Source organism: Crinia signifera, chromosome 3 (assembly GCF_055691185.1).
Source record: "Crinia signifera chromosome 3, ASM5569118v1, whole genome shotgun sequence".
In the NCBI taxonomy this organism is placed as follows: Eukaryota; Metazoa; Chordata; class Amphibia; order Anura; family Myobatrachidae; genus Crinia; species Crinia signifera.
Window position 1 is genome coordinate 36,078,048 of NC_139219.1, and position 27,833 is coordinate 36,105,880.

The window sequence follows — 27,833 nt, forward strand, 5'->3', positions numbered from 1 at the left end:
AAGCCAGTGATGTGAGGAGTCTGAAGTAACAGACAATTCTACATATTTCTCAGACTCCTTGGATCAATGTCTGAGAGATCAGAGAAGTCATCAACCTGACAGTGAGCAACATACAGTCTGCTCCAGGGGGGCAGAACATTGGACGATAACCCCCAATAGGTGCACACCTTCTCACTCAGGGGCAAACGCAGGATTTTCAGAAGGGGGTTTCCAGAGGGGCGAGCAAAGCACGGAGATGAACACTTAGGTGACCCAGTATATGCCGGGTCAGTTTTATAGATAGACCAAATGTATATAAATAATAATAATAATTTAAAAATAAATATATATATATCTCACATACATACGGGGCCTCAACAGGGCCTAGAAATGTATGGGGTAGGGGTGGGGGAAGCTTTGATGTCCCTCGGGTGGTAGGGGGTATTATATCAACCTCTCAGCATGTAGGGCCTGGATCAGTAATTTCCACTAATTACCCCTTTACTGCACAGATGGTGGGAGATGAGGTGGGAGAAGGGGCATTGGGCTGAATGAAGGGGCCCTGATACATAACTTCCAGGGTTGTACAGGATGTTTAATATGCAGAGGAGGGGTGTAGAGTGGAGTGGGCTTATTATTCATAATTTTCTGGTGGGAGGACAGCTTGCTTGACTGCAGATATCTCCAGTTCCCGGAAATAGATTTCTTAGATTTTAATGGAATTAAAAACTAGAGAATCCCACCTACCAAATGGTACTGGGGGCTAGGGGATCAGATTTCAGGAGGCAGAGCAATCTGCCAATGAGTATATAAAACTACATACCAGGTGTGTGGAGCTGGAGCAGTAACCAGCTGCTGGAAGGCTGATATCTCTAGTTCTGGGCACAGTAGAGACAAGCTACTAGGGTGACCAACTCATCCCTTTAATCCGGGACACATATTAATTACACAGGTTCTGTGGCTGGCTTTCACCTGGTTTTAAACTGCCACACCTCAAGACTCCATTTCACCTGGTTTTAAACTGCCACAGAACCTGTGTAATTAATATGTGTCCCGGATTAAAGGGATGAGTTGGTCACCCTACAAGCTACTAGTGTCTATCAAAGGGGGAGAGTCCCAGCTTTTGTAATATACCCTCAGAAAAACTCTAAGTCAGACAGAATCTGAAATATCTGACTGAGAAGAGCAAGTAACAGGCCTGGATGGGGACCACTGCTTTGAAGTCAGATATCTCCAGTTCCCAAGGGCCGATTTTTAAAATTCTTGTACCCATGGAAAGAGGGGACCCTCAGCTTTCAGTCTAGGGCCCTTAAACTCCTGGGGGGGTTTCTGGGTACACAGAACCCCCCCCCCCCTGCGTGCGCTACTGTCACTGTATACTCAGCCACTGTTCACAAGCCTATAGCAACATCCAGCCAATCAAATCATAAGAACAATCATAACCCCAACGTTAGCAGACTGTTGTGTTTAACCTAATGCTTTTTGTTTGTGTTTGTATTTATCATCCCTTATGGATTGTCTGCAGAATACTTTATGTTGGTGCTACGTAATAATGTTTTACAGCAACCTTCTTTCTCCTGTGTTTCAGGGCAGATATCTGTTGAAGGATTTATGCGGTATCTAAACGGGGAGGAAAATGGAGTCGTGCCACCTGAAAAACTGGATTTAAATGAAGATATGTCTCAGCCCCTTTCCCATTATTTTATTAACTCCTCACACAATACCTACCTCACAGGTGAGTGGCCATTACAGGAGCCTTTTTTTAAATGATATTATTCTTTCATGCGAACTGCTTGCCAGGGAAATTAGACATTCCAGCAGTTTTAAGAGTTAAATGATGTATGTAATAAAATGGTGAAAAGAAGGTTAGAAGGGAGACTATGCCTGTCGTGGGTTGAACCATGAGGCTATGGGTGTATTATGTGGGGTCACAAGAGTTGAATTTATCCAGTTAGATCTTTAGGGGTGGGTAGGAGATGTATTTAAGGGTAGGTGAAAGGTTACTTACAGTAGCATATTTGTGAAGATTTTGCCCTCCATCCTGCATCTTCCTGTTGGTTTATCAGTTGTTGGATATTTCTGGAGTGTGGCATCTTGTTTGAAGCCTGAATCACCTCATCAGGGGCAGTACTGCACTTTTCCGGGTGGCATGTTTTAAGCGGTGGCTCCTACCTGTGAGTAGGAGGGGGGCTGTAGCCGTCCGCGCTGCTGGAACTGCGCCTGGCAGCTGTGTCACTGGCGGGGTCTCCGCTGGTCCCCGTTGGTCCCAGCTGCCAGGGTCCTGGCAACTGTACAATACAGTTGTCATTCACCGAGCCTGGTGCATGCACAGTACCAGCGGTGGTACTGCGCATGCACAAAAGCCTGGCTTTTACGGGCTGCGTCGGCTGCAGCCCATAGAGACCGGATAGGGATGCACTGCAAGGCAGAGAGTGGCTTCCTACAGGAACCTAGCTCTTCACCTATTGCAGGTCGGACTGGCAGCCCCAGTGAGAGGGAACACCTCCCTATGGGACTGCCTATTATGTGGATTACGCAATGTCCAGATTATGTAACTTTTTGCCGTCAATTTTTTTTTAATCTTAATGAATTGTAGGCCCTCAGCTCTGTGAGCCACGTACCAGTCATTAGGGCTGTGACATGCATTAAACATACACATTCATTACTGTTTGAGGTTGATGGCTTGTCTCCACAGAATAATTACCATCCAGATTGCTAACCGGAGCATGTTCCATTATGTTTGCAGCATGCTAACAATAATCATCATGGTCTAGAGCAGTGGTTCCCAACCTTTTTTCTTTCCCGTACCCCTTGATTAGGCTTTTCATTTTTGAGTACCCCCTCCTCTCATAAATCCCCCCCACCCATCCATCCTCACCAGAAAAGTTGGTTGTTGTTAGATAGTAATGTTATATATACACATTTCAGCAGCATAGTCCCCCCTTTTTAACACTACGGCAGCATATAACCCCTCTATACACATTGCAGCAGCATAGCCCCCCCCCCCCCTTTTTAAACACAAAGACACCAGAGCAAACTAAAGTGGCTGTCGTTCCTATTACCACATACATCAACAAGCTATAGGTGGCTGACATCATTACATACCCTCCAACAGGACCCATTGCGTCCGGTACACCTTGTTGTGTTCCTGGACTTCCCTGTTAATTATGATTGCTGTCACCTGAGTTGAAACACCCTCCTCGTCAATTATTTTGTTCCACACAGGTGCTGGCAATCCTACATTAAGAGAGAAGGCCAGGAGCAGAGCATTGTGTACTGAATGGGTCATGTTGGAGGCTATGGTATCAGGGCAGGTAACAGACGCTGGGAGTGAGAGGACAGAGAACCCACTCAGCCATTTATGGGGCATTTGCAGGCCCGGTGGGCTCTGAAAAGTGGCTGCCACTTTCAAGTGTGGCACAGTGTCAGTTTCAAGATAAATACAGGGCCAGTATTCCCAGTAAGGTAAGGGTCTGACTGCCTGGTAGACACACACAATTCCCATTGCAACCTATCTACATATCATTATTGCCAGACGTGAGCCAGTCCTCAGGGGAAAACATGGGGAAACATGAGAGTGTCCAGAAATTCAGTAGTGCAGCAGGATGAGAGACTGAGCAAGAGGGACAGAAAGCATACTCACCTGGCATCCCAGTGGATCAATCCGCCCATCCAGCGACGGCGTCCTTCCATCCAGGCATCCTTCCAGGCACGGCGGCTTTCTTCCAGGCGAGGCAGTGTCCTTCAGCGCGACTGCGCATGCGCCGGGGGTCCGTCCTTCCAGGCGCGGCGGTTTTCTTCCAGGCGCAGCGGTCTTTCCTTCTTGCGCAACTGCGCATGCGCCAGGGGTCCGTCCTTCCAGCCGCGGCAGCGTGACCCGGCGTCCTGCGCATGTGCCGGGTCACAGAGCCGCCATTACCAGCTTCTGCTTAGCGTACCCCCTGGAAGACCAGCGCGTACCCCTAGTGGTACGCGTACCACCGGTTGGGAACCGCTGGTCTAGAGCAGGGGTGCTCAAACTATTTTGCTCTGGGACCCCGTCAGACAATAAAAATTATTACAGGACCCCAGCAAATTACCACTGAATGGCCGCCACATGAGTGGTCAGTGAAATGAATTGACTGCTATTGTGACAAAGCGCCAGTGGGTAATGGGGGGGATGGAGAAGGGCGACAGGGGGATGGAAGAAGTAAGCAGTGGGTGTTTACATAATGAGTTATACCCTGCCCCTCCTCCACAGACACATTAGCCTGATGATCAGCAACATAGAGTCGTGACCCCATGCTGAGGTGGTCGGGACCCACTTTGGGGTCAGGACCCACAGTTTGAGAACCGCTGGTCTAGAGTAAATTCTTTTTTAGATGACATGCAATACACATGGGCTAAGTACCCCCTTATTATTTGGGAGGCGTGAAACATGTGAAAAATACAGTATATCTTATTACTGGCAGAAATAGATTTGGTTCTTCTACAACTCCATGAGAACCATAGTAATAACACATAGAATTGTAGCTGGCAGATTATGCATGCGTCTTGGCAGATTTCTATTAAAACATGTGCAGATCGTCTTCGCATCTTTAATGCTATTTTAGAAAATGTGATGAAGGAAATTGTGGAGAATAATAAGATATTCACTGTGTATCCCTATGAATGAGACTGATGGTGTGCAGTGACCTACACATGACTTTCAAAGGTGATATATTTATGCGGGTGACGTTAACATGCAGCTATTACCTCCCAATGGTGGCATAACTAGAAATTCTGTGCCCTCCTGACAAAAAAAAAAAAATCTACCCCCCCCCCCCCATACATTTTTTTTTTAAATTTAGTAATTTTTAATGAGATTTTTGCTTATAAACATACATCTATCAACACCAGATTGCAGACATAATCCAGCATAATCTTCTATTTTGCCTCCTGCTGCATGGTGGGTGCCGGACGGGGTCCCGACAGGCATTCACCCGACGTCGGGATCCCGACTGTCAAAACACTGACAGCCGGGTTCCCGACGGCCACCGGCTATTTTCCCTCGTGGGGGTCCACGACCCCCATAGAGGGAGAATAGGTGGCTCCGCTACCGCAGCGTGGCGAGCGCAGCGAGCCCGCAAGGGGCTTAGTTGCGCTCACCATGCTGTCTGGGTCCGGCCAGTCGGGATCCTGACGTCGGGATAATGACTGTTGGGATCCCGACTGTCGGACCCCTATACCACACCCCGCATGGTATGAGCTTACACCCCTGGTCAGAAACACTACAGGTGTGTTGACTGTCTGCATAATTAAAACTCTAGTATCTTGTCTGGTTTGGGGTAATCTGTATTAACCAAACCTGTATAACACGCATGACTACAAGCATGCAAATATCTCTTATATATTTGGCTACATCTGTCACTCAAAGTGTGTGAGTGTGTGTATAACGCTGGGTCGAGCCTCTGACTCACATGACTGACTCACATGACAGAGAACCAGCCCAGTGAGCCCACAGACAGTGCCAGACACCCTCTGCCTCCCCATGCTGCCCAGCACTGCTACTCCACAGCCACCAGGTGAGCGCCCCCAGCGACCCCCCCTCTTGCGATTCGCGGCAAACACCCCCCCCCCCCTGCGACCCCCCTCCCGCAATTCACGGCAAAAACACCCCCCCTCCCCCGAGACCCCCCCTCCCGCGATTCACAGCAAAAAGAACCCCCCCGGCGACCCCCCCCTTGCGCGATTCGCAGCCACCCGCGATTCGCGGCACCCCCCCCCCCCCCCCCCGCAATTCACAGCAGCCCCAGGATTAAATGGCACATGCAAAACACTGACATGGCTATGGTCGACAACAATGAAAAAGTTTGACATGAGTTTTTGAAGATTTATTTTAAATTTTTTGAATGTTTTCATATTCATTCTCATTTGTCAACATGGACACCAATGAAGTGCCACACTTATGCCAACATTTACATGTGTTGACCTTTCTGTGTTGATTTTCTCTGGTGACGAGTCGCGTCACACCCCCCCTCCCTCGGCAACCCCCCCTCCCACGATTCGCGGCAACCCCCCACCGGAACCCCCGTGAACCCCGCCCTCCCGCGATTCATGGCACCCACCCTCCGCAACCCCCCCTCCCGCAATTCGCGGCACCCCCCCGGGATTCGCGGCAGCCCCAGGATTGAATGGCACATGCAAAACACTGACATGGCTATGGTCGACAATGAAAAAGGTTGACATGAGTTTTTGAAGATTTATTTTTCATTTTTTGAATGTTTTCATATTCATTCTCATGTGTCGACATGGACACCAATGAAGTGCCACACTTATGTCAACATTTACATGTGTTGACCTTTCTGTGTTGATTTTCTCTGGTGACGATTCGCGTCACACCCCCACCCCCGCAACCCCCACTCCTGCGATTCACGGCACACACACACACACCCCCGCGACCCCCCCTCCCGCCATTCTCGGCACCCCACCCCGTGACCCCCCCTCCCGTGATTCGCGGCACACCCCCACGACCCCCCCTCCCACGATTCGCCGCAACCCCCCACCCACCTCCCACGATTCTCTGCAACCCCTCCCGCGATTTGCAGCAACCACCCCCCCTCCCGCAATTCGCGGCACCCCCCGCGACCCCCCTCCCGCAATTCGCGGCACCCCCCGCGACCCCCCTCCCACAATTCGCGGACACCCAAGTTGCAATACAGGGCATCTTTCATACAATTCTAATATATTTCTCATATACAAACGTTCACAAATTAAGGGGGCGCAGCCCCTTACGACGGTGTGAAGAGCGCCCAAAGGGCGCGATGAATCACCTAGTATATATATATATTTTTTTTTTATAGTGATAGCAGGGTTGCCTACCTGACCCTCTCCTTCAGGGAGAAAATGCTCTGTTCTTGGGCTTCCCTGGTAATGTATGATTGCCAGCTAGGTAATTGATAAGAACGGTGTTTCACCACAGGTGATGGCAATCCTACATTACCAGGGAAGTCCAGGAACAGAGAATTTTCTCCCTGAAGGAGAGGGTCAGGTTGGCAACCCTGAGTTATAGTGAACTGTTCACTTTTATCTGCAGAAATTCATTGTAGTGTGCTCTGAAGGCCATTACACCATCTGAGACCAACACAGACTTTCAAATACAGTACAAACATCCTCTCTTGTTAATTTATAATCTGTTCTGTTCCGAGCAGCCCTGAAGCAGGTGTTTTGGCTCCTATGCAATCAATAGGAAACGAGTTTTCAGGCTTCTGAGATGAAACAAAATAGAAAAGAAAACCAAATAATAGAAGTTTAGTATTTCATGTGATATTGTTGTGATTTTCAGGTGAAAACATATTTTATTTATAGCAAACAGAAACTGCCACATTACATGCTGGTATAATATGCCTGCACAATACTAGGCAGCAAGTCACAAAAAGTGAATTTAGGAACTCAGAAAAATGTACTCACATATTATCACAGGGTTGCCTACCTGCATAGTTACCTCCCCTCCTGCATTCTGCAGGAGACTCCATTAAATATCAGCAATCTCCCTCTCTCCCTCATTAGTCTAGCAATCTCCTTAATTTCCCCTAGCCCACATGACACTGTTACATTTTTGGGGGAAAAAGGAATGAGAGGCAGATACATGTACATTGACTCATCAGTGCCAATTCCCAGCACTTTAACCAGTATAGTAGCTCTTACTAACTGCTCTGGGGATCATCTACATTTGGATATAAGTCATTTTACAAGATTCCTCTCAGATGTAGCAGTGCACACCCACGCTTCTAGGTGCCCCGTTCACAATCTCTTTTCACAATCTCTCCATATATGGAACTAGACACACCCTTTGGGTGGAGCATGATGCGCCCCCTCAATGGGGCGCTTTGCAAAATTCTATTACCAACTATAATCTCCCTGAAACTAGTTTTCAACAGTAGGCAAGTACGCCTACCTGACCCTCTCCTTCAGGGAGAAAATGCTCTGTTCCTGGACTTGTATGTAATGTATGATTACCATCACCTGTGGGGAGCTGGGTAATTGGTACGAAAGGTGTTTCACCACAGATGATGGCAATCCTACATTACCAGGGAAGTCCAGGAACAGAGCAACCAATATTAATGCATGTAATTATGGGCTCAATGCAAATGAATGGATTATGTGTAACAATACATGATTAGATGTAGGGGAGGGAGAATGCTACCCAAAATAACTTTAATTTTTGCACTGTATCTGATATTTCGTTTGGCATCAGCTATTACTTTTAGTGGGACACTACTGTCACCTCCTGTCAAAATAAAGGAACAAGGGGCCAAATTCAGATCTGATCACAGGACTAATTTTGTTCTCAAAATGGGCAAAAATCACGCTGCACTGCAGGTGGGGCAGATGTGACACGTGCAGAGAGAGATTTGGTTGAGTTATTTTATTTCTGCGCAGGGTAAATATTTTCTGATTTATTTTTACGCCGAAATTTAGATTTCTATTGGAGCACACCACACCTCACCCAAATCTAACTCTCTGCACATGTTACATCTGTCCCACTGCAGTGCAGCATGGTTTTCCCCATTTTTTAGAACAAATTTGCCCTGCAATCAAGTCTGAATTAGGCCCATATTACAATAATTGTTCGGTCAGGCATCTGGTGGCCGCCGACATTATAAAACACCTGGATTCGCTCCATACAGTGAAGGAGCAGGGTTGGCCTTTAATCATATAGGGTATATGGAAATAACTGATGTCATGAAAATATTCAAGCTATATTTTGTAGAAAATGAAAATTGTAATAAATAAAATAGATGTGCCCTAAACTGTAAAGTGTATGGGCCCAGTAGAAACATTTAAAAGGGTCTTCTGTCCTTATGCTTCTCTGCAGCAATTCATTCTATACAGTGGCGTAACTACGAATTGGGCGCCCCCCCGCTGTTAATGGGGGGCGCCCCCCGCCGCATCCCCCGCTTGCAGCCTTACCTGTCTTGCTGGTTCCATCCCGGCTCCCTTGCTGGCTTCATTCTTTTGATAGTGAGACGGACCAACACAAAATGTCCGCCCCCATACAGCAGACAGTTTCAGAGAACTGTCTGCTATATGGGGCGGACATTTTATTGTGGTCCGTCTCACTAGCAGAAGAATGAAGCCAGCAAGGGAGCTGGGACGGGACCAGTGAAGTCAGGTAAGGCTGCGGGCGGCGGATTGGCGGGCGGCGGATTGGCGGGCGGCAGATGGGCGGACGGGAGGGGGCTAACTATAGCACCACAGCCCTCTGGCGCCCACACATGCACAGCGCCCCCCCCCGCGGCCGCGGGGGCTGCAGTGCTATAGTTACGCCTCTGATTCTATACACCATAGTAGTGTCCTGATCCATTTTCTGAACCTTAGTAAATCCCTACTTAACTTTCTGAATCATAGTAATGCCCTAGTTCACATCTTGTCACATTGTAGCGCTGCCAGTACACATTATGCCACACAGTATACCCAATTCACATTATGATATACAGTGCCCCAAGTTCATTTTAAGCCACACTGCAGTGCCCCCAGTTCATATTATGCCACACTTAAAATTGTGCAACATTACAGTGCTTTACTGGAGTTCATATTCTGTAATATTATAGTACCCTGTTGTTCATATTCATATGGTTTTCCTTCCATTCTCCTTTTTGTGACAGCGGGACAGCTGGCTGGTAACTCCTCAGTAGAGATGTATCGTCAAGTGCTTCTGGCTGGCTGTCGCTGTGTGGAACTGGACTGCTGGAAAGGGCGAACTGCAGAGGAAGAGCCAGTAATTACACACGGATTCACTATGACCACTGAAATATCATTTAAGGTACAAGACTGTTGGTTTTGATCTTGATTGTTATGTCACCTATTTGATTAATAATTACATATATGTCTAGCAAGACAATTTATTCAGAACTCCCCCCCCCCCATCATTGTTGTATTAATAAATACTGTAGGTTGCTTGAATAAAATGTGGGCCTACAGTAATTCTAGTTCACTAGGTGGGGCAGATGTAGCATGTGCAGAGAGCGTTAGATTTGGGTGAGTTATTTTGTTTCTTTGCAGAGTAAATACTAACTCCTTTTTATTCTTCGGGACACATCAGGGGCCCCAGGCTTTACAGTGGGAGAGAGCTTCCAGCACCCCAGAGGTTTACACTTCACTGCCTTCCAGGCAGCCCGGCTCCTCCTCTCCTCTACCCGCCTTCAGGCCAAAGGACTCAGTTTTGTCAGGGTGCTGGCAGGAGCCAGATGCACCTAATAGAGGGGTTGCTTTAGGGAAGCCTTACTTCACTTTTTTTCTACACTATATAGACACCTAAAAAAGTTCGACATAGCTTAGGTAGACACTGTCAAAAAGGTTGACACAAGCTTATGTTCGACATGAGCAAGGTTTTTTTCATTATTTTTTTTTTCAGAAAAAGGTGGTTTTTCATACTACTGTATACTATCTAAGTGGACATAAAGATGGAATATAATAGTATGGCGAGCAAAGCGGTACATATACGCATACCTCCCAACTTTTGAAGTTGGGAGGTCGGGACGTTTGCGCGGCTCCCGAAAAGGGGGCGTGGCCTCGAGAAAAGGGGGCGTGGCCTCACAGGGTGACGCAAACTTCGGCCACGCCCCCGTTTTCGCGCTCGTCAGCGCTGAATAGATGCTGTGCGCATGCGCACAGCGTCTATTCTCGGCAATCTGGGGGGGCTCCCAACTGTCCCCCCCACCGCGGGACAATGGTGGCCCCGGGCGGGAACGTCCCCGAATATCGGGACGTTCCCGCGGAAATCGTGACAGTTGGGAGGTATGTATACGGTCTCCATGTCGACGTACAATTATATAGACACCAAAAAATCATGTAACCCTTATACCAGCCTTTTAACTATTGACCTTGCCTATGTCGACCATAAGCTTGTGTCGACCTTTTGGCAGAGTTGCCCATTAGTGGTCTGCCAACCTGGACATTGTCTATCATCTATACCGTAACCGTGTTTCACTGACCTGCTGTAGCACAGAACACAGCGCTCAGCTTGTCTATCTTTTATAAACCCACCCCCAGATTCCAGGGAAAGTAGCCTACCGGAATCTGGGGGTGGGCTTATAGAAGACAGGCAAGCTGAGCGCGGTGTCCTATGCTGCGGCAAGGTCAGCGAAGCACAGTGGTGCTGCTGTTCACTGGGTATGACAGCCAGCACATATATTATTAAACTAGCTCAATGGTTGCCAAACTTACTTGAATCAAACTTACTTGAATTGACAAATTTGGGAAAAATATTAAATGAAGTAAATGTTGCCTACCTGTCATTATTTAGTTCTGTTGTGGTTGACAGTTGTGCATCTGTTTGTCCACATGTTTTATCATTGGCAGCCACTAGCGCTGGTTTTGCCAATAGTTTTGACCATAAATAATTAGATTTGGAACTTGACCACCAACCTACTGTAAGACGACACCCCTGCAGGAGTCAGATGGCACCCAAGGGAACCACTGTTGGGAATCACTGCACTAGCTGAAGTAGCCAGCGTTGCCTGGGTTTAAATATTCAGGTAATTAAGTTACCAACAAGTTAGATGTAATTACTAGAGACAGGATTATATGCATTTGCATATTTGCATATGCATTTGCATATTTTGCCCATTCTCACTGGTTATTGCATATTTTACCTAAAATCTAGTGATGGTGCATATTTTAGGCTCCGCCCCCTTTCCACCCGCGAGTCACAGCACTGCTTTGCCCTGCTGTTGCTGGTCGGGTAGTGGTAGAGTGTGCAGGCTGGGGCAATATGTGCGCAGAGTGGGGAAACTTGGATGTACGCTATGTCTGATACTGCTCTAGGCTGCCAATCCATGTTTATAAAAGTCAGTCGGGGCGGATGCCATTATGAAGCTCCTGAACCTTTACCTGCCCCTGGCCTGGGACTTTACACCAAGAGACAGACTTCTGCAGCAGAGGAGGTGGACAGAACGGTTGTGACATCACGTGGCGTGGAGGAAATGCCGTGTCACAGTGAGTATGCGGCGCAGGGAGGAAGCCTTCCACTGCGCCGCCCTCACATGCTATGCTGACATTTGATCCATCGGCTCTGGAGATGAGGGTCTATGTAGCTGATGCAAGAAGAACCTAGGACGCTGCAGTCTGCTGTAGCAGCCAGGGAGAAAAAAAGTCCTGTGTACAGCACTAGACATCTGCAGATGCTGTGGGCCTATTTTTGAGGTTTATTTGCAACTAATTTTATGCTGATTTTTAAATAAATAAGTTAAAAATTACTTTTTTTATTATTTAATGTAGCATATTTTAACACTTTTCATGCATATTTTAAGTATTTTTCATGCATATTTGCATGCATATTTCAAGCTTTTTATGGTGCATATAATCCTGTCTCTAGTAATTACTGTCAACATTTTATAAATAATTAGCAGCTCTTCCAACACACCCACGAGGTGGCTGCACTGTGTCGTTTTTTTTTAATGGGGTTTCGCCAGTAGCCCTAATCCCCAGGTGCTGTATGTGATGGTATCTCAGGTGTTGAATCTCTGTTCCAGGATAATGTGGTGCAGCAGAGGGTGTGTAAGGGGCAGGGGCTTCATGTGCTCAGTTCTCAGGTGTGGAATCTCTGCACCAGGATGAGCTCAGCCTTGGGGCTTCAATGCTCATCTCTCAGGTGTGGAATGTCTGCACCAGGATGAGCTCAGCCTTGGGGCTTCAATGCTCATCTCTCAGGTGTGGAATGTCTGCACCAGGATGAGCTCAGCCTTGGGGCTTCAATGCTCATCTCTCAGGTGTGGAATGAGCTCAGCCTATCCCACGGACAAATCTGATCTAGTATAGGAGCTGGGAATATGTCATTCCCCAGGAGCCCCATTGATTAATGTCTGTCTCAGCCTGTGGGCCTGCTACACCCTCTGTAGTGAGGAAATAAGTGCTGCTGCGTCTTCTGAATATATTGCGCACTGACCCTCTAATGCCGCTGACGAAGCCTCGCCAGCCTGAGCGTGGGGTCTTTTCTTTTAGAATGTCATTTAAACTTTCCTTCACTTGATGGAGTTCTCGCAGTTCAGCTTCTTTCTTTTTTATTTCCTCCTCCACTTCTCTTTTGAGCTGTAATGCGTCCATCATGTCGTCATTTGGAGTCTCTTGTATGCTTTCCTCCAGCTGTCCGCTCCTTTCTCTGTCACTCCTATCATCGCCAGTCACGTCCGTGCTGACAGTATGAGGCAGTAGACTTTCTGTGAGCATCCACATGGCACTATAGTTATGTGCCTCTTCTATCCAGCCTAAATAACGATCATAGCTCCATGCTTTTGGAGCACCAACCATCTCGATCTCTGTAGAGCCATCCCTGATAGTCACCATCAGTTGGTCCTCTTGTAGATCTCCTGGGTGAATAATTTCACCATCATCACATACTCTCTTTGTAACTGAATACACCAAGTCGATCTTTTGGTCATCCATACATACGGTACTGTATACCGCAACATTGCAGGGTATTTCTGCCATGGTTTGAGAAGATAATAAGACAAAATCTGTCAGAGCTGCTTCTATGTCCTGTGACTCTGCAACAATAATGGTCTCTGTGCAGTGCGCAGCTTTTTTTTTACCCTCCAAGCTCTATCGTGACATCACTAGCTATTGTGACATCACTAGCTATTGTGACATCATTCTACCAGTGCCCTGCTGACAGTTTGTCCCTCTTTATATAGTTAATGAAGTTTACGTTGTTTTACACTAAAAGTTATAGAATAAAGGTTTAATTTGATTTATATTTGATCTTTTCATATCTTGTTATTTGGATCTCCATTACTGCAACAGTATATCTCATAAATGTATCCTTATGAATAAAAAGTAACATTTTTCAATAAAATAATAAAACTAATGTCATATAGAAAATAAGTTTCTGGAGGAGTGGATGTAGGAAAGGTGTTATTACATTTGTAGTAGTCAGTACCTGACTACTACATGTTTTCTTTTTTACATCTGTCCATTTTAATTTTCGATGGCCAGGTGCAGGGGGTACCTGGGGGTGGGGCCTGTGCGGCATGACCCAGGAAACTTGTCTATTGCCCTGGGGGCTGGGAGGGCTACCCAACCTTCTGGAGCCTCCCAGTTGTTCCTGGAGTGTATGCAAGTATGGCTTATGGGGGAGATGCATTCGGTGCAGAGGCAGCAGCAGGTGATGTTTTCAGTTTGTCTTTTCTTCTAATTTAATTTTTCTAAAGTTTTTAAATGAAGAAACTCATATTTTATTGCCTCTGGTCACAGTGCTTTTTGTATTTTGTCTACAGTATGTGTTCCCAGATTCATTTAATTTCTTCTGTAATGCGATCTGTGTTTTTGTAACATAGATTTAAATTTCCTATTGTGCGGTTATATGAAGTGATGTAAATGTGTCTTTTCATTTTAGGAAGTTATAGAAGCTATTGCCGAATGTGCTTTTAAGACCTCACCGTACCCTATTCTTCTGTCTTTCGAAAATCATGTGGACTCGTAAGTAAAAGATCTTTTTTTTTTCCTTTCATACTATAGCATGAAATAAATACAGTATGGGACTTACAGAGCGCACTTTTATAGATCTGCGTAATCTTTTCAGGGGCTGGGATAGAATCGCCAGCCCCCGCCAGCGGCTGGTTCTCGCCAGGGGGTGTGCGCACAAGATGCTTGCGTGCGCCCTGTGGCTAGGGAGCTAGCTCCGCTGCCCGCTGCCTCCCCCGCCGCCTCCCCCCCCCCCGGTGCCCTTCACCACACCGCCGTCCCCCTTATCCCTGCCCGTCGGAGATCCCCGGACAAGGATCAGAGGCGCTCCATCTTTATGTTTAAACCTTACTTTTTCCGTCTGTGTGTACTACCCACAGAAAGGAAAGGATCCACTCGGAATTCACATCCACAATTTTGGTTGCTAGTGGAAACTATACTGGGATGTAGGTTAAGTGATTTGCCTGTGGCCGGGGTGGGGGGGGGGGGGGAGGTGGTGTGTGTGTCACTGATAGGATGGCATACCTCCCGCGAGCGCCCGAAAAGGGGGTGGGACGTATGCAAATGAGGGTGCGACTTATGCTAATTAGCCGCGACCTCATTTTCATACGAGAATAGACGCTGTAGATTGGGGGGTCTCCCAACTGCCACCCCCCGCAGCGGGACAATGCCTGCCGCGGGTGGGACAGCGGGACAGGACCCGAAAATCGGGACTGTCCCTCTAAAATCGTGACAGTTGGGAGGTATGGGATGGGGGGGGGGGGGGGCTGAGTAAAGTATGCCCCGCTGATCGGACTATGGATTTAGGCCAAATAATTTACCCTTGCGCGATGTAGCTAGGATAAATAGACAGGTGCTGCAATCAGATCTTTCCCACGCTGATGTCTTTAGAGTTCTCCTTCTCCACACAGTCATCGCTGCATCGAGTAAGTCCAGACTTGTAGACATTTTTTGTTTGAGTGCAGGAAAATAAAAAAAAGGGTCTGACACTTCCGTTTAAATCAAAAACACCCTCCACAAATAAGGCGACTAAACGGCATTCTGCAGTCATTCTATTGTGTTACAGCCATACTGTACTGCTTCTAGCTTCTCGGAAAAATGTAATGAAAATCACTGGACTGAAACCTCCACATGTCTGTAATATTTGGAAAAAGAATGAAACCTCAGTATTTAATATAAATCTATCAAAAAATGTCAGTTTCATACAGTTTTAATATTTGTAAAGTATTGTTCTGGAGCCACAAAGCATATTTGGGATGTTCCAGCTCTCCCTCACAGTTTCTGACAAATTTAGTAAGCTAAAAGTATTCGTATACAAAAATACACCTATTTTTCCGACTTCGTATTTTCGGAATTTACCATCCCGAAAATACGTAATTTCGTATTCATGGCACGTTCTAATTTGTATTTACAAGTACAAATGTATATGTCATCGACAGAATACGAATAGGAATCACCGTTCAAAAGAATGATTTACTAAGCAGCCGTACTTAAAATACGGCCGTTAATTAACGGTAAATGGCTGCTAATTGCCGGCCAAATACACCAGGAAAATACACTTAATTTTCCTGGTGTATTTGACAGAAGCATGCACGGATCAGTCATATCCGTGCAGGCTTCGGTGTAATAAAAAAAAAAACATAAACAATACCAGAGCCGGTCCTGGTTTTAAAAAATCAGGGAAAACAACAAATATTGTTCCACTTATTTTTTTAAAACCAGCACCAGGCCCAAGGGCCGGTCCTGGTTCCCAAAATATGGGGGACAAAATGAGTAGAGGTCTCCCGTATTTTCAGAACCAGCCCTAACCAGCCAGCAGGGTCATACCACAGCCAGGGGAGACTTTTATACAAGACAAGACATGCCAAAGCATTCACCCCCTGATCGGTCAGCCTGGGCAGGCGTCCTGGGGACCTTCAACCCCCCACCCCAACCCCCTAGAATTTACCTAGGGCTCTCCCCGATGCCCCTGTACGGTGGGCATTGGGCTGATTGTGGTATAAAAAAATAGAATAAACCATTGTATATTGCTGTGGAACCATAAGTCCCAGCAAACCTCCCCCGCATGCAGGGACTTGGAGAACAACAAGTCCCAGCATGTGGGGCATTAAAGGGTGCTGGAACTTGTAGTTCCACAGCAATACAAAAAGTAAAATAAACACACTGTCACACCAGTAAAATAAAACTTTATTCCATATATAGCCCTTTCGTACAGACACCTATGTTGAGCCCGTAGGTAGGTCTACGTCCGTCCGCACGTCCTGAAGAAATCCTTTGGGTACATGTGGAAGGAAACCATATTCACCAGGTCCTCCGGTGTAGATTAAGTCCTCTTCGCTCCGAAGTAGAATCCCCGGGACTTTGCAAAAAAAAAACACGCTATACCTGACTTTTTTTTTTTTTTTATCACTGCAGCTGATACGAATTTGTATTTAAAAATACGAATTTTTATTTAAAATACAAATTTGTTTCGGAATAAATATGAATCCATACACATCGGAAAATACGAATCAGTCAAATACGACTGATTAGTAAATTTTCCTCTCGAATACGAGTTTGGAAATGTTATACGATGGCGATGCCAGTCTTATGCATTCATATTAAGAATACAAATTTTCGTATTCTTAGAAAATTTCCCCCATAGTATGACACACATCAATGAACAGATAGGTGCCAGACTGGTTTTGGAACGGTAATGGTCCCTAGGTACTGTGTACACTTCTCTAAGATTGGCTGCACAGCTAAAATCCAGCGGAATGGCCTCAGAGGCAAATTCCTTCTCAAATGGACAAAACCATGTGCACTGCAGGGGGGCAGATGTAACATGTGCAGAGAGAATTAGATTTGGGTGAGTTATTTTTTATTTCTGTGTGCAGGGAAAATACTGGCTGCTTTATTTCTACACTGCAATATAGATCTCACTTTGTAAAACCCCACCCAAATCTAATTCTCTCTGCACATGTTACATCTGCCCCCCCCCCCCCCCCCGCAGTGCACATGGTTTTGTCCAATTGAGAAGGAATTTGTCTCTGAGAGTGAACCAGAATAAGGGCCTACTTAACTTCTATATATATATATATATATATATATATATATATATATATATATATATATATATATATATATAGAAAAAGACGGTAGTGGCACTCGTGGGTCTTATAAAAGTAGAATAAAGCAACGGACACCAAAGTCCAGCAACGTTTCGGTTTATTACCGTTATCAAGCCTCAAGTGCATACAGTACAAAAAACAAATATATACCCACTCACCATCACCCGTGCGATGCAGTCTCACGCTACCCCCGCTGGTCCAGGTCCAATGACGTCACCCCAGGCGACACACGCCGGCCGGCGTGTCCGGACTGCTGCTGGGTTGCTATGCGACCGCTAAAAACAACAACATGAGAGAGACATGTGTGTAAGTTAAAATACGCAGAACAAAGGAACAATAAGCAATGTTAAATCACATAAGGGACACTGAAATATCTACAGAGCCCAACATCATATCATAATATAATATCACAACGTATGTCTTAATATTAATGCAAACAACACAAATCAGCAGGTGAGCGGGACAAGCATCAAACGCACGGAGGAGATTAAAGAAAGCAGTGGAAACTACAAGCTTCATTAAGACCCTGTGGGTGCACCGTATTTAAGCGATGTATCCACTTGGTCTCTCTTTGCAGTAATAATTTATCCCGATTGCCACCACGTCTGTTAGTGGGAATGTGGTCTATGATCTTGTATCTAAGACTGGCCAAGCTGTGTCTCTGCTCCCTGAAGTGTCTAGCGACAGGTTGTTCCGTGCTAGCAATTTTACCCTCCAGGGATGCCCTAATGCTAGACCTATGCCCCGCCATTCTGGTTTTAAATTGACAGGTGGTTTTACCCACGTACATCAAACTACAGGGGCATCTGATAATGTATACAACGTGTGTTGTACTACACGTCACTACATGTTTGATGGGGATTTTTTCACCCGTGTGGGGGTGTTGGAATGAATCGCCCGTCTCAAGATAGCCGCAAGTCGTACATTGCACGCATTTGTAGCACCCAGGTTTGCGCTGTAAAAAGCCAGTGGTATTAGCGGTGGACAGGTTGGTAATATCATTATGGACTAGGTAGTCCTTGATGTTGCGTTGTCTTTTATAGCTAGGTAGCAGACTGATGTGTGTAAACATCTTCAGATCTGCATCGGCAGAGAGCATGGGCCATAGTTTTTTGGCCACTGTGGTAACAGCTTGGGCATTACCATTAAAGGAATGTACAAAGGGGATTTTGTCTTGCAAAGGTTGTTTAATTTTAGTTCTAAGGGTATCAGCCCTGGGAATGGACAGTGCTTTTTGCTTAGCTTGTAACAGGTCACTCAATTTGTAACCTCTCACCAGAAACTTCTGGATCATTAGGTCAATTTCTTTTTCGGTATTTAACGGGTCATCGCATATCCTGCGAACTCGCAGAAATTGCGAAAAGGGTAAACCTCTTTTGGTAGATTCGGGATGTGCACTGGCAGCGTGTAAAAGGGTATTCCTATCAGTACTTTTCTTGTACAGACCTGTCGTAATTTGATTATTGGACAAGGAAATTTGAACATCAAGGTAGTGAACGGAGGTTTTACTCATTTCACAAGTAAACTTAATGGTGGTCTCTCTGAGGTTGATATCATTAATCAGCTGTCGTAGCTCAGATTCATCGCCTGACCAAACAATCAAGAGGTCATCTATATACCTCAGAAACAGGCGTAGTTTGCTGTAAATCCCCTCATGTCTAAAAAACAATTCCTTCTCCACCTGAAACATGAAGGCATTGGCAAACGCAGGGGCTACGCAAGAACCCATCGCGCAGCCCCTGCGCTGCAAGTACCACTTTTTGTCAAAAAGAAAATAATTTCTTTTAAGAGTCATAGATAACAATTTAGCAAAAAAAGAAATGTTAGGTCCCTCATAGCACCTGCTATTGTTCAATAGAAGTCTGACGGCCTCCACACCTTCCTCGTGTGGGATGTTGGTGTAGAGGCTGACTATGTCCAATGTGCACAGAATGCAATTATCGGGTAAATCATCCAATTGCTGAAGTCTCGTAATCAGTGTGGTAGTGTCCTTCAAATAAGTGGGTTGACATTGTACCGATGATTGTAAATAAAAGTCAAGGAATTTGGATACTTTATAATATATTGAGTTCCTTGCCGCAATGATGGGGCGGCCGGGTGGATTACAGGCATCCTTATGCATTTTGGGCAGGGAATATAATACAGGGGCAATGGGATGGTCCTCAAACAGAGCCTTCGCTGTATTGGATGTGATGTGTCCCTCAGATACGGCATCCGTCAGAATTTGCTTCAGTTCAGCATTATACGCCATCGTGGGATCTCCTGGGAGTAGTGTGTACACCTCTGCATCAGATAATTGGCGAAGTAGTTCATCGCGGTATTGCTTGATATTTTGTACCACTATCCCCCCGCCTTTGTCAGCGGGTCGGATGGTAATATTAGGATCTTCACCTAATTTCAGGAGACTGTCAAATTCTTTTTTGGAGAGATTGGGTGGTTTCAAAGGTGGACGTTTACCTTCAGTAATCGCAAGGTGGTCCAGGGCTTTGTTAAATGCCTTGAGAGTCTGATTGTTAGTTAGGGGGTCGAAGGTTGAGTGTGGACGGAATGGAGCAAGTTCATCAGGTGATACAGTATCGTCTTTTTTGTAGAAATGTTCTTTAAGACGTAATCTCCGATTGAACTTATATGATTCGACCCGCCATTGAAATTCATCGAATTTAGGGGAAGGGACGAAAGAGAGGCCCTTGCTGAGCACTGTCATCTCCTCGGGCGTCAGTGTTCTATCAGACAAGTTGAACACTATTTGTTGGTCCTGTAATTTGTTCTCTTTCTTCCGTATCCTTGTGCATTGGCCCCCTCTTCTGGTAGGATGTCCCCTGTTATGACCCGTTGAGCACGGGTCTTTACACCTAAAGGGGGTCTTTGCTGGGTGGAAGCTTCTCTCTCACTTTGTGAGGAATTGCCCCCACTGGATGTGTCCGTGTCCCCCCCACCTGCGTCTCCCCTGAAACTGGCGTCTCCTGTATGGTTTCTTATGTTGATCAGAGGAATTGTTGTACACCCAGGCGTACACTCGCTGCTCTGAATAGTCCTTCTGGACTATTTCCAATTTATTCCTTTTAAATTTAATTAATTCTCTCCGATAGGAGTCGACTTGACTGCTGAGCTTATCCAACCATTTATTATCTGTGTCCGCTTGTAAAATCGGCAGTGTTGTCAGCTCGAATTGGGCAATTTTCTCTTTGACTTCTTTCAACTCCTTAGTGACCTCCGTTATCACCAGAATAATCAAATCAAGGCTACATTTGTTTAAAATTGCCACCCATTTTCTGCAGAAGTCTTGATTGTATTTACCAATCGTGGGGGTATTACGTATGCGGAACCCCCTCGGTATTTGTCCCGATCTATGGTAATCTGACAATGTTACCCCGTGCAGATAGAAATCAATTTCACGCTTCCTTAGTCTAAGCAATTTGATGTAAAGAGTTTCACTGGTTTCAGCTCCTCCGGTAGAAGCTAGGTCATCCTTAAATAGGACGCCACTTATATCGATGTCAGAATATGTCAGGGTTTCACCTGTCGGTAAAGTTACATTCTTGAACCCCGCATGTTCCTGCATAATCTGTGGATAGCACCCAACAGAGCGATTCCTTTGTAGATGGTAGTGAAGCTATTAAATGGAGGAGGGTGCCGCATGTGCCAGAGTCCCAGGGGAAACTTGCAATGTGTACAGTCGATTTTCAGGGCACTCCTGGAGATAATAAATCTTGCTGCCCCGGTGCCTCCTCGTGTGCTCCCGCACAATAATGTAGAAAAAGACGGTAGTGGCACTCGTGGGTCTTATAAAAGTAGAATAAAGCAACGGACACCAAAGTCCAGCAACGTTTCGGTTTATTACCGTTATCAAGCCTCAAGTGCATACAGTACAAAAAACAAATATATACCCACTCACCATCACCCGTGCGATGCAGTCTCACGCTACCCCCGCTGGTCCAGGTCCAATGACGTCACCCCAGGCGACACACGCCGGCCGGCGTGTCCGGACTGCTGCTGGGTTGCTATGCGACCGCTAAAAACAACAACATGAGAGAGACATGTGTGTAAGTTAAAATACGGAAATGTTATACGATGGCGATGCCAGTCTTATGCATTCATATTAAGAATACAAATTTTCGTATTCTTAGAAAATTTCCCCCATAGTATGACACACATCAATGAACAGATAGGTGCCAGACTGGTTTTGGAACGGTAATGGTCCCTAGGTACTGTGTACACTTCTCTAAGATTGGCTGCACAGCTAAAATCCAGCGGAATGGCCTCAGAGGCAAATTCCTTCTCAAATGGACAAAACCATGTGCACTGCAGGGGGGCAGATGTAACATGTGCAGAGAGAATTAGATTTGGGTGAGTTATTTTTTATTTCTGTGTGCAGGGAAAATACTGGCTGCTTTATTTCTACACTGCAATATAGATCTCACTTTGTAAAACCCCACCCAAATCTAATTCTCTCTGCACATGTTACATCTGCCCCCCCCCCCCCCCCCCCGCAGTGCACATGGTTTTGTCCAATTGAGAAGGAATTTGTCTCTGAGAGTGAACCAGAATAAGGGCCTACTTAACTTCTATATATATATATATATATATATATATATATATATATATATATTTACCACCTTGAGCTCTCAGGTAACATGAAATGTGCGACCTTCAACGGTATCTAGTTGATAGGTCTTACAGGTTCTTGGTCAATATGTCGATGTGCAAAATGTCAACGTTGACTGAAGGTCGACATTTTCACATTGTTTTCACATTTTTTGAATTTTTCATTCTTTAATGTGGACTCTGATTGAGAAAGAAGCGAACCATGAAAGGGTACGTGCTACACCAATTGGAGGTCCATATTGAAAGGTGTCAGCATCGACACAAAAAAAACTGAAAAGCTAAGGCGGACCTTATTATGTGACAACCTTTTTCACGTTGACCTTTTGATTGTGTCAATCTTTGCAAAAGTTGAACTTTTGCATTTTGCCCTTTAGTCAGTGTTGACATTTTGCATGTCGACAGTCTAGCAGAGTCAACCTTTTGGTGCCAACCTGGTGACGGTTGACCAAAATACTGTAAACCCTTCCATCCACAACCCATCACCATACAGTATGTTCAACTAGTCTTAAGGCACGTCTGATGGATGGGCGAAAGTTTATGCTTACAGTATGTAATTGCTTGTTTGCGATTATAGGGTTGCAAATGCTGTGCCAATATAACCCCCATGAAATCAGGCGAGACATCGACAATGCAAAAATTACTGTTGGATTAACTGCTGCAGCAGCCAGAGCAGGTCTCCAACTATCCACCTTTCCTTCCCAATCACAGCAGGGTAGAAGCTGTTGCATCAGCCAGAGCAAGTGTCCAAATATCCACCTTTCTTTCCCAACCACAGCAGGGCAGGAGCTTCTGCAGCAGCAGAAAGAGCAAGTCTCCAACTATCCAGCTACCCTTGCCAACCACAGCAGGGCAGAAACTGCTGCAGCAGCCAGAACAAGTCTCCAGCTATCCACCTTCCCAACCACAGCAGGGCAGAAGCTGGTGCAGCAGCCAGACCAAGTCTCCAACTATCCACCTAACCTTCCCAACCACAGCAGGGCAGAAGCTGCTGCAGCAGCCAGACCAAGTCTCCATCTATCCACCTTCCCTTTCCAACCACAGCAGGTCAGGAGCTGCTGCAGCAGGTACAGAAGATCCCAAAAACCCTTGATGAATAAGATCAAGATAAAAAATAACTAGTAGTAGTAGTACGTTTATTTATAAGGTGCCACAAAGTGTCCGCAGCGCCGTACATAGCAAACAAAAATAAATTACAAGGAAACGTACAGGGTGTGTTGATAAAATACAGCATAGATAAGGGTATAGCTGGTAGAACTAAAATCAGCATCAGTTCTGAAGTAGGTGTCGAAATTGTCAAGGAGACAAGATGAAGTAGAGGAAGGGAAGAACAGGACAGGAGCACAGGTGAGGTAAAGAGGTAGGGTGAGTACGTGAGGAAGGAGGGCCCTACTCATAAGAGTTAACAGACTAAAATGAGGTGGGTGGACGAACGAAAAACAATAGGATAAGTAGGAAATGATGGGAACGGAGGCAGGATAGGAGGCAGGACCGGTGCAAGGCACCAGGCGAGTCGGGGTGGGGGCGCCCCGGTGCCGGGGGGTGGGGTACCTGTTGCACCATCTGGGGAGCGGGCAGGGGGGTCCATGCTGGCGTCTGACAGGAGCCTGCAGTGGTGTCCTTGCCGCGCGGGTACCTGCGGTGCTGTGAATAAAGCTGGCGGAGGCCCCTGCAGTGAATAAGAAATAACTAGCGCTATGCGGTGGCGCGGGAAGCGCTTCTGTTTTGAAAACACTGGCCGCATGCTGATTGGCTGAATCTCAGCCAATCAGCGTGTGGCCAGTGTTTTCAAACCCGGCAGCGCTTCCCGCACCGCCGCATAGCCCGGCGGATAGCGCTAGTTATTTCTTATTCACTGCAGGGACCCCCCACCGCCGCCAGCTTTATTCACAGCGCCGCAGGTACCCGTGCGGCAAGGACACCACTGCAGGCTCAGGTCAGAAGCCAGCATGGACCCCCCTGCCCGCTCCCCAGACAGCGCAGCCGGTACCCCCTTTGCACGGGAGGCAAGGGGCAAACTGCCGCCCTCCCGTGGCCTGATAGGAGGATCAAAAGAGGTTAGGAGGAGGGATAAGCTAGTCAAAAAAGTGGGTTTTGAGGGAGCGCTTGAAGGAGGTAAGGGAATCAGAAAGCCTGATGGGTGGTGGGAGGTTGTTCCAGTGCAGGGGAGTAGCGCGGGAGAAGTCTTGGACACGGGAGTGGGAGGAGGTGATTAGGTGAGAGATCAGTCGGCGGTCAGTGGCGGAGCGAAGAGGACGGGAGGGAGTGTGGATAGAGATCAGTGAAGAGAGGTAAGGAGTGGTGGAGGAGGAGAGAGCCTTGTAGGTGGTGGTGAGGAGTTTAAAGAGAACTCAGAAAGGAATGGGGAGCCAGTGAAGAGATAGACAGAGGGGGAGGGGGAGGCGGAGGTAGAGCAGCGGGAGAGGAAGATGAGCCTAGCAGCAGCGTTAAGAATGGATTGGAGAGGTGCGAGGCGGGTTAGAGGTAGCCCAGAGAGAAGGATGTTGCAGTAGTCAAGGCAGGAGATGACAAGAGAGTGAATGAGAATTGTGGTTGCGTCAGTGGAGAGGAATGGTCTGATGCGCGAGATGTTGCATAGGTGAAAGTGGCAAGACTGTGAGAGAGCACGAATGTGGGGGGTGAAAGAGAGGGAAGAGTCAATGATGACACCGAGGCAGCGCGTTTGGTCGGTGGAGGTGATCTCGGTTTCACCAATGCTGATGGAGATAGTGGGAGAAGAGGGGATGTTTGGGGGATGGAAGATTAGAAGTTCAGTTTTAGCCATGTTTAGTTTCAGGAAGCGTTGGGTCATCCAGGCTGAGATGGCTGTGAGGCATTCGGAGACCTTGGACAGGAGTGATGGGGATAGGTCGGGGGAGGAGAGATAGATTAGGGTATCATCAGCATAGAGGTGGTAATGGAACCCATAGGAGCTGATGAGGGTGCCCAGAGAGGTGAAGAAGAGGGAGAAGAGAGGAGAGGGCCAAGGACTGACCCTTGGGGAACACCGACTGGCTGCGGGGTAGTAGGAGAGGAGGACCTCGGAGTGGAGACGGAGAAGGAGCGATCGGAGAGGTATGAGGTGAACCAGGAGAAGACCGTGCCAGTGATGCCAAAGGAGCGGAGGGTGTTGAGCAGGAGAGGGCGGTCAACAGTGTCAAAGGCAGCAGACAGATCAAGCTGGATGAGGATAGAGAAGAGGCCTTTGGATTTAGCCGATAGTAGATCGTTAGTGACTTTGGTCAGGGCAGTTTCAGTGGAATGTAAGGGGCGTAACCCGGATTGGAGGGAGTCTAGAATGGAGTTAGCAGTAAGGTGGCTTAGGAGACGATTATAGGTCAGACGTTCTAGGAGCTTGGAGGCAAAAGAGAGGAGGGAGATGGGCCTGTAGTTGGACGGAGAGTTGGGGTCCAGATTTGTTTTTTTGAGAATTGGGGAGACAAGAGCGTGTTTGAAGGAGGAAGGGAAGGTCCCAGAGGATAGGGAAAGATTAAAGAGGTGAGCCAGGTGAGATCAGACTGACAGACTGAGACGATGGATAATATTGGAGGGGATAGGATCGAGCGGGCAGGTGGAGGGAGAAGCGGATTGGGGATTGATCTGACTGGGGATCGATCTGACATGGATTTCACAATGATATCTACAGTATTCGATTCATAGACCACTTTGCTGATGAGTCGCTTATTAATTCAGTTTGTCAAACGTTTTGTAAAGTTAAATTTTTTTCATCTAATGGACCCTTATAGGCCTTTAATTGTTCAATTAATAAAGTCTGTTTATTGTGTTTTATTCATAAAGTCCTAAGCTTTCCTATGACATACAGTATCACAATGCATGAAAACAATAAAAATAGCATGGACCCATAGGCGTGCGCACATTTAGTGCTAGGGGTATACAGGCACCCCCTAATGCTGTGCACACACTTATGAACACCTCCCTGCTGCTAGCAATACCAGCAATACCTTTTACCAAAGACTTTTGCTTTTTAGAACTGTATTTCATTAAAAGAAGCGCCCATCAATCACTTATGTGTATTTTTGCATTGTTAATTGTACTAGACCTGGGGTAGCCAACTCCAGTCCTCAAGAGCTACCAAAAGTTAATGTTTTCCAGATCTCCTCACAGAATCACAAGTGAAGTAATTAATTCCACCTGTGGATCTTTGAAAATGTTTCAGCTAGTAATGAGTGCACCTTTTTAGCAGCTAGGTAGTCGAGAAAATGGGAACTGTTGGTAGCTCTCGAGGACTGGAGTTTGCTACCACTGTACTAGACCATTGTCCTACCACTACATACCTGTGTCATCCATATATGTTTTTGGCTTTATTTGCATGTACTGTCACACAGAGTAATTAGAAGCCTAAAACAGGCAGGAGATTATGGTGTGGCTGAGAGACGTTTTATATTGTAGTGAGTGCCAATAGATGATGGTAGACATGCCTGATTGGCGGTGTTAGGCACTCCCAATGGCCGATGTTAGACATACCCAATAAGCTTCCTCTTCTCAGCCCAAACAAAAGACCTCTGCCAATTCCTCGGTATAACGGTATCCACTCCTACCTGGGGGATCCCAGGGTTGGCGCACGTCTTCAAAACTTCAAAGACGTGTGGTCACAAACTTGTCACGATGCCTGGGTAAAGGATTTGGTAGCCAACAGTTACAAAATTCTGTTTCAAAGACTTCCCCCCCAGAGGTTTTTCAACCATGCCTACCTTCATGTCCCAATTTGGCCTCCGCACCAAGCGTTTCTTTGTTATGCGGTGCGGGCTCTACACCTGCAATTTCAAGCACTGCCGTTCGGTCTCTCCTCTGCACCCAGAATCTTCACCAAGGTCATGGCAGTCATGATGGAATTAAGAACACAGGGAGTCACAATAATTCCGTACTTCAACGACCTTCAAGGCCCGCTCCCAGCAGTTGTCCAGCACAGTTGTAACATTATGGGTCTGCCTTACTTTGGACTACTTAATTTTTTGTATATGTGTTTGAGGTTGAAACCCTTTTATGGTCAGATTTTATATCATAGTGGTCGATTCAATATGGTGCGTGGTGAATAGTGACGAGAGGGAGCTCCCGCAGATGTTCTTATGAGCTTGCCGCTAACACCGACCAGTGGATTTCTGGTCACATTTTCCAACCTAGCGGCGCACTGATTAGAGTATCTCCGGGAGCTCCCTTCCAGCGCCATTCACTGCGCCCCGCGTTGAATCGACCCCGTACTGTGAAAAACAAACCCGGAACCCGGGTTTCATGCAAACATGAAGATAATTGAGAACCCATTTTATTTACTCCCTGTTGCCAAATCCTAGAGCCCATGCATGTTCGCAAAGGGGAGCGATGGTTTGCGACTGCGCATACACATGTAAGCCTATGTGCAGCCGCTTTATTGAGAGCGGGCTTGGCAAATTGATTATTCACCGTCCCGTTCGCACCTAGCAGTGCAGTGCGTAGGGTAGCAGGGATAGGCTAACCCACGGGAACGCTCAGCGGATGTCAGCTGCCCACCCCCTTTCGGTACAGAGAGCCCGCAGATCTAAGACACCATAGAGTTGTCTTAGATGTGCGAGCGCTTGCACAATCATTCGATGGTCACCGCACGCAAGGCTGCGAATGGATGTTTATGCGTAGGATATTCTGCATGCGGGGGGCGGGCAGTCGTGCGGGTGGCACATATATGACAGCAAAGCTGCGAATTTGTCAACCAGAATGACCTCCTAAATG

At 46.6% G+C, this 27,833-nt stretch overlaps 1 protein-coding gene across 3 annotated transcripts in view; it reads left to right on the forward strand.

Moving 5' to 3' along the window:
* PLCB1 (phospholipase C beta 1) overlaps positions 1–27,833 on the forward strand; it is a 632,132-nt gene that overhangs the window by 455,646 nt on the left and 148,653 nt on the right. For all 3 annotated transcript variants that reach the window (XM_083175630.1, XM_083175632.1, XM_083175631.1), the window contains exons 10-12: positions 1,568–1,714; positions 9,606–9,763; positions 14,333–14,415. In XM_083175630.1, the coding sequence (XP_083031756.1) occupies positions 1,568–1,714; positions 9,606–9,763; positions 14,333–14,415 (388 nt within the window). The remainder of the gene's footprint in view (positions 1–1,567; positions 1,715–9,605; positions 9,764–14,332; positions 14,416–27,833) is intronic.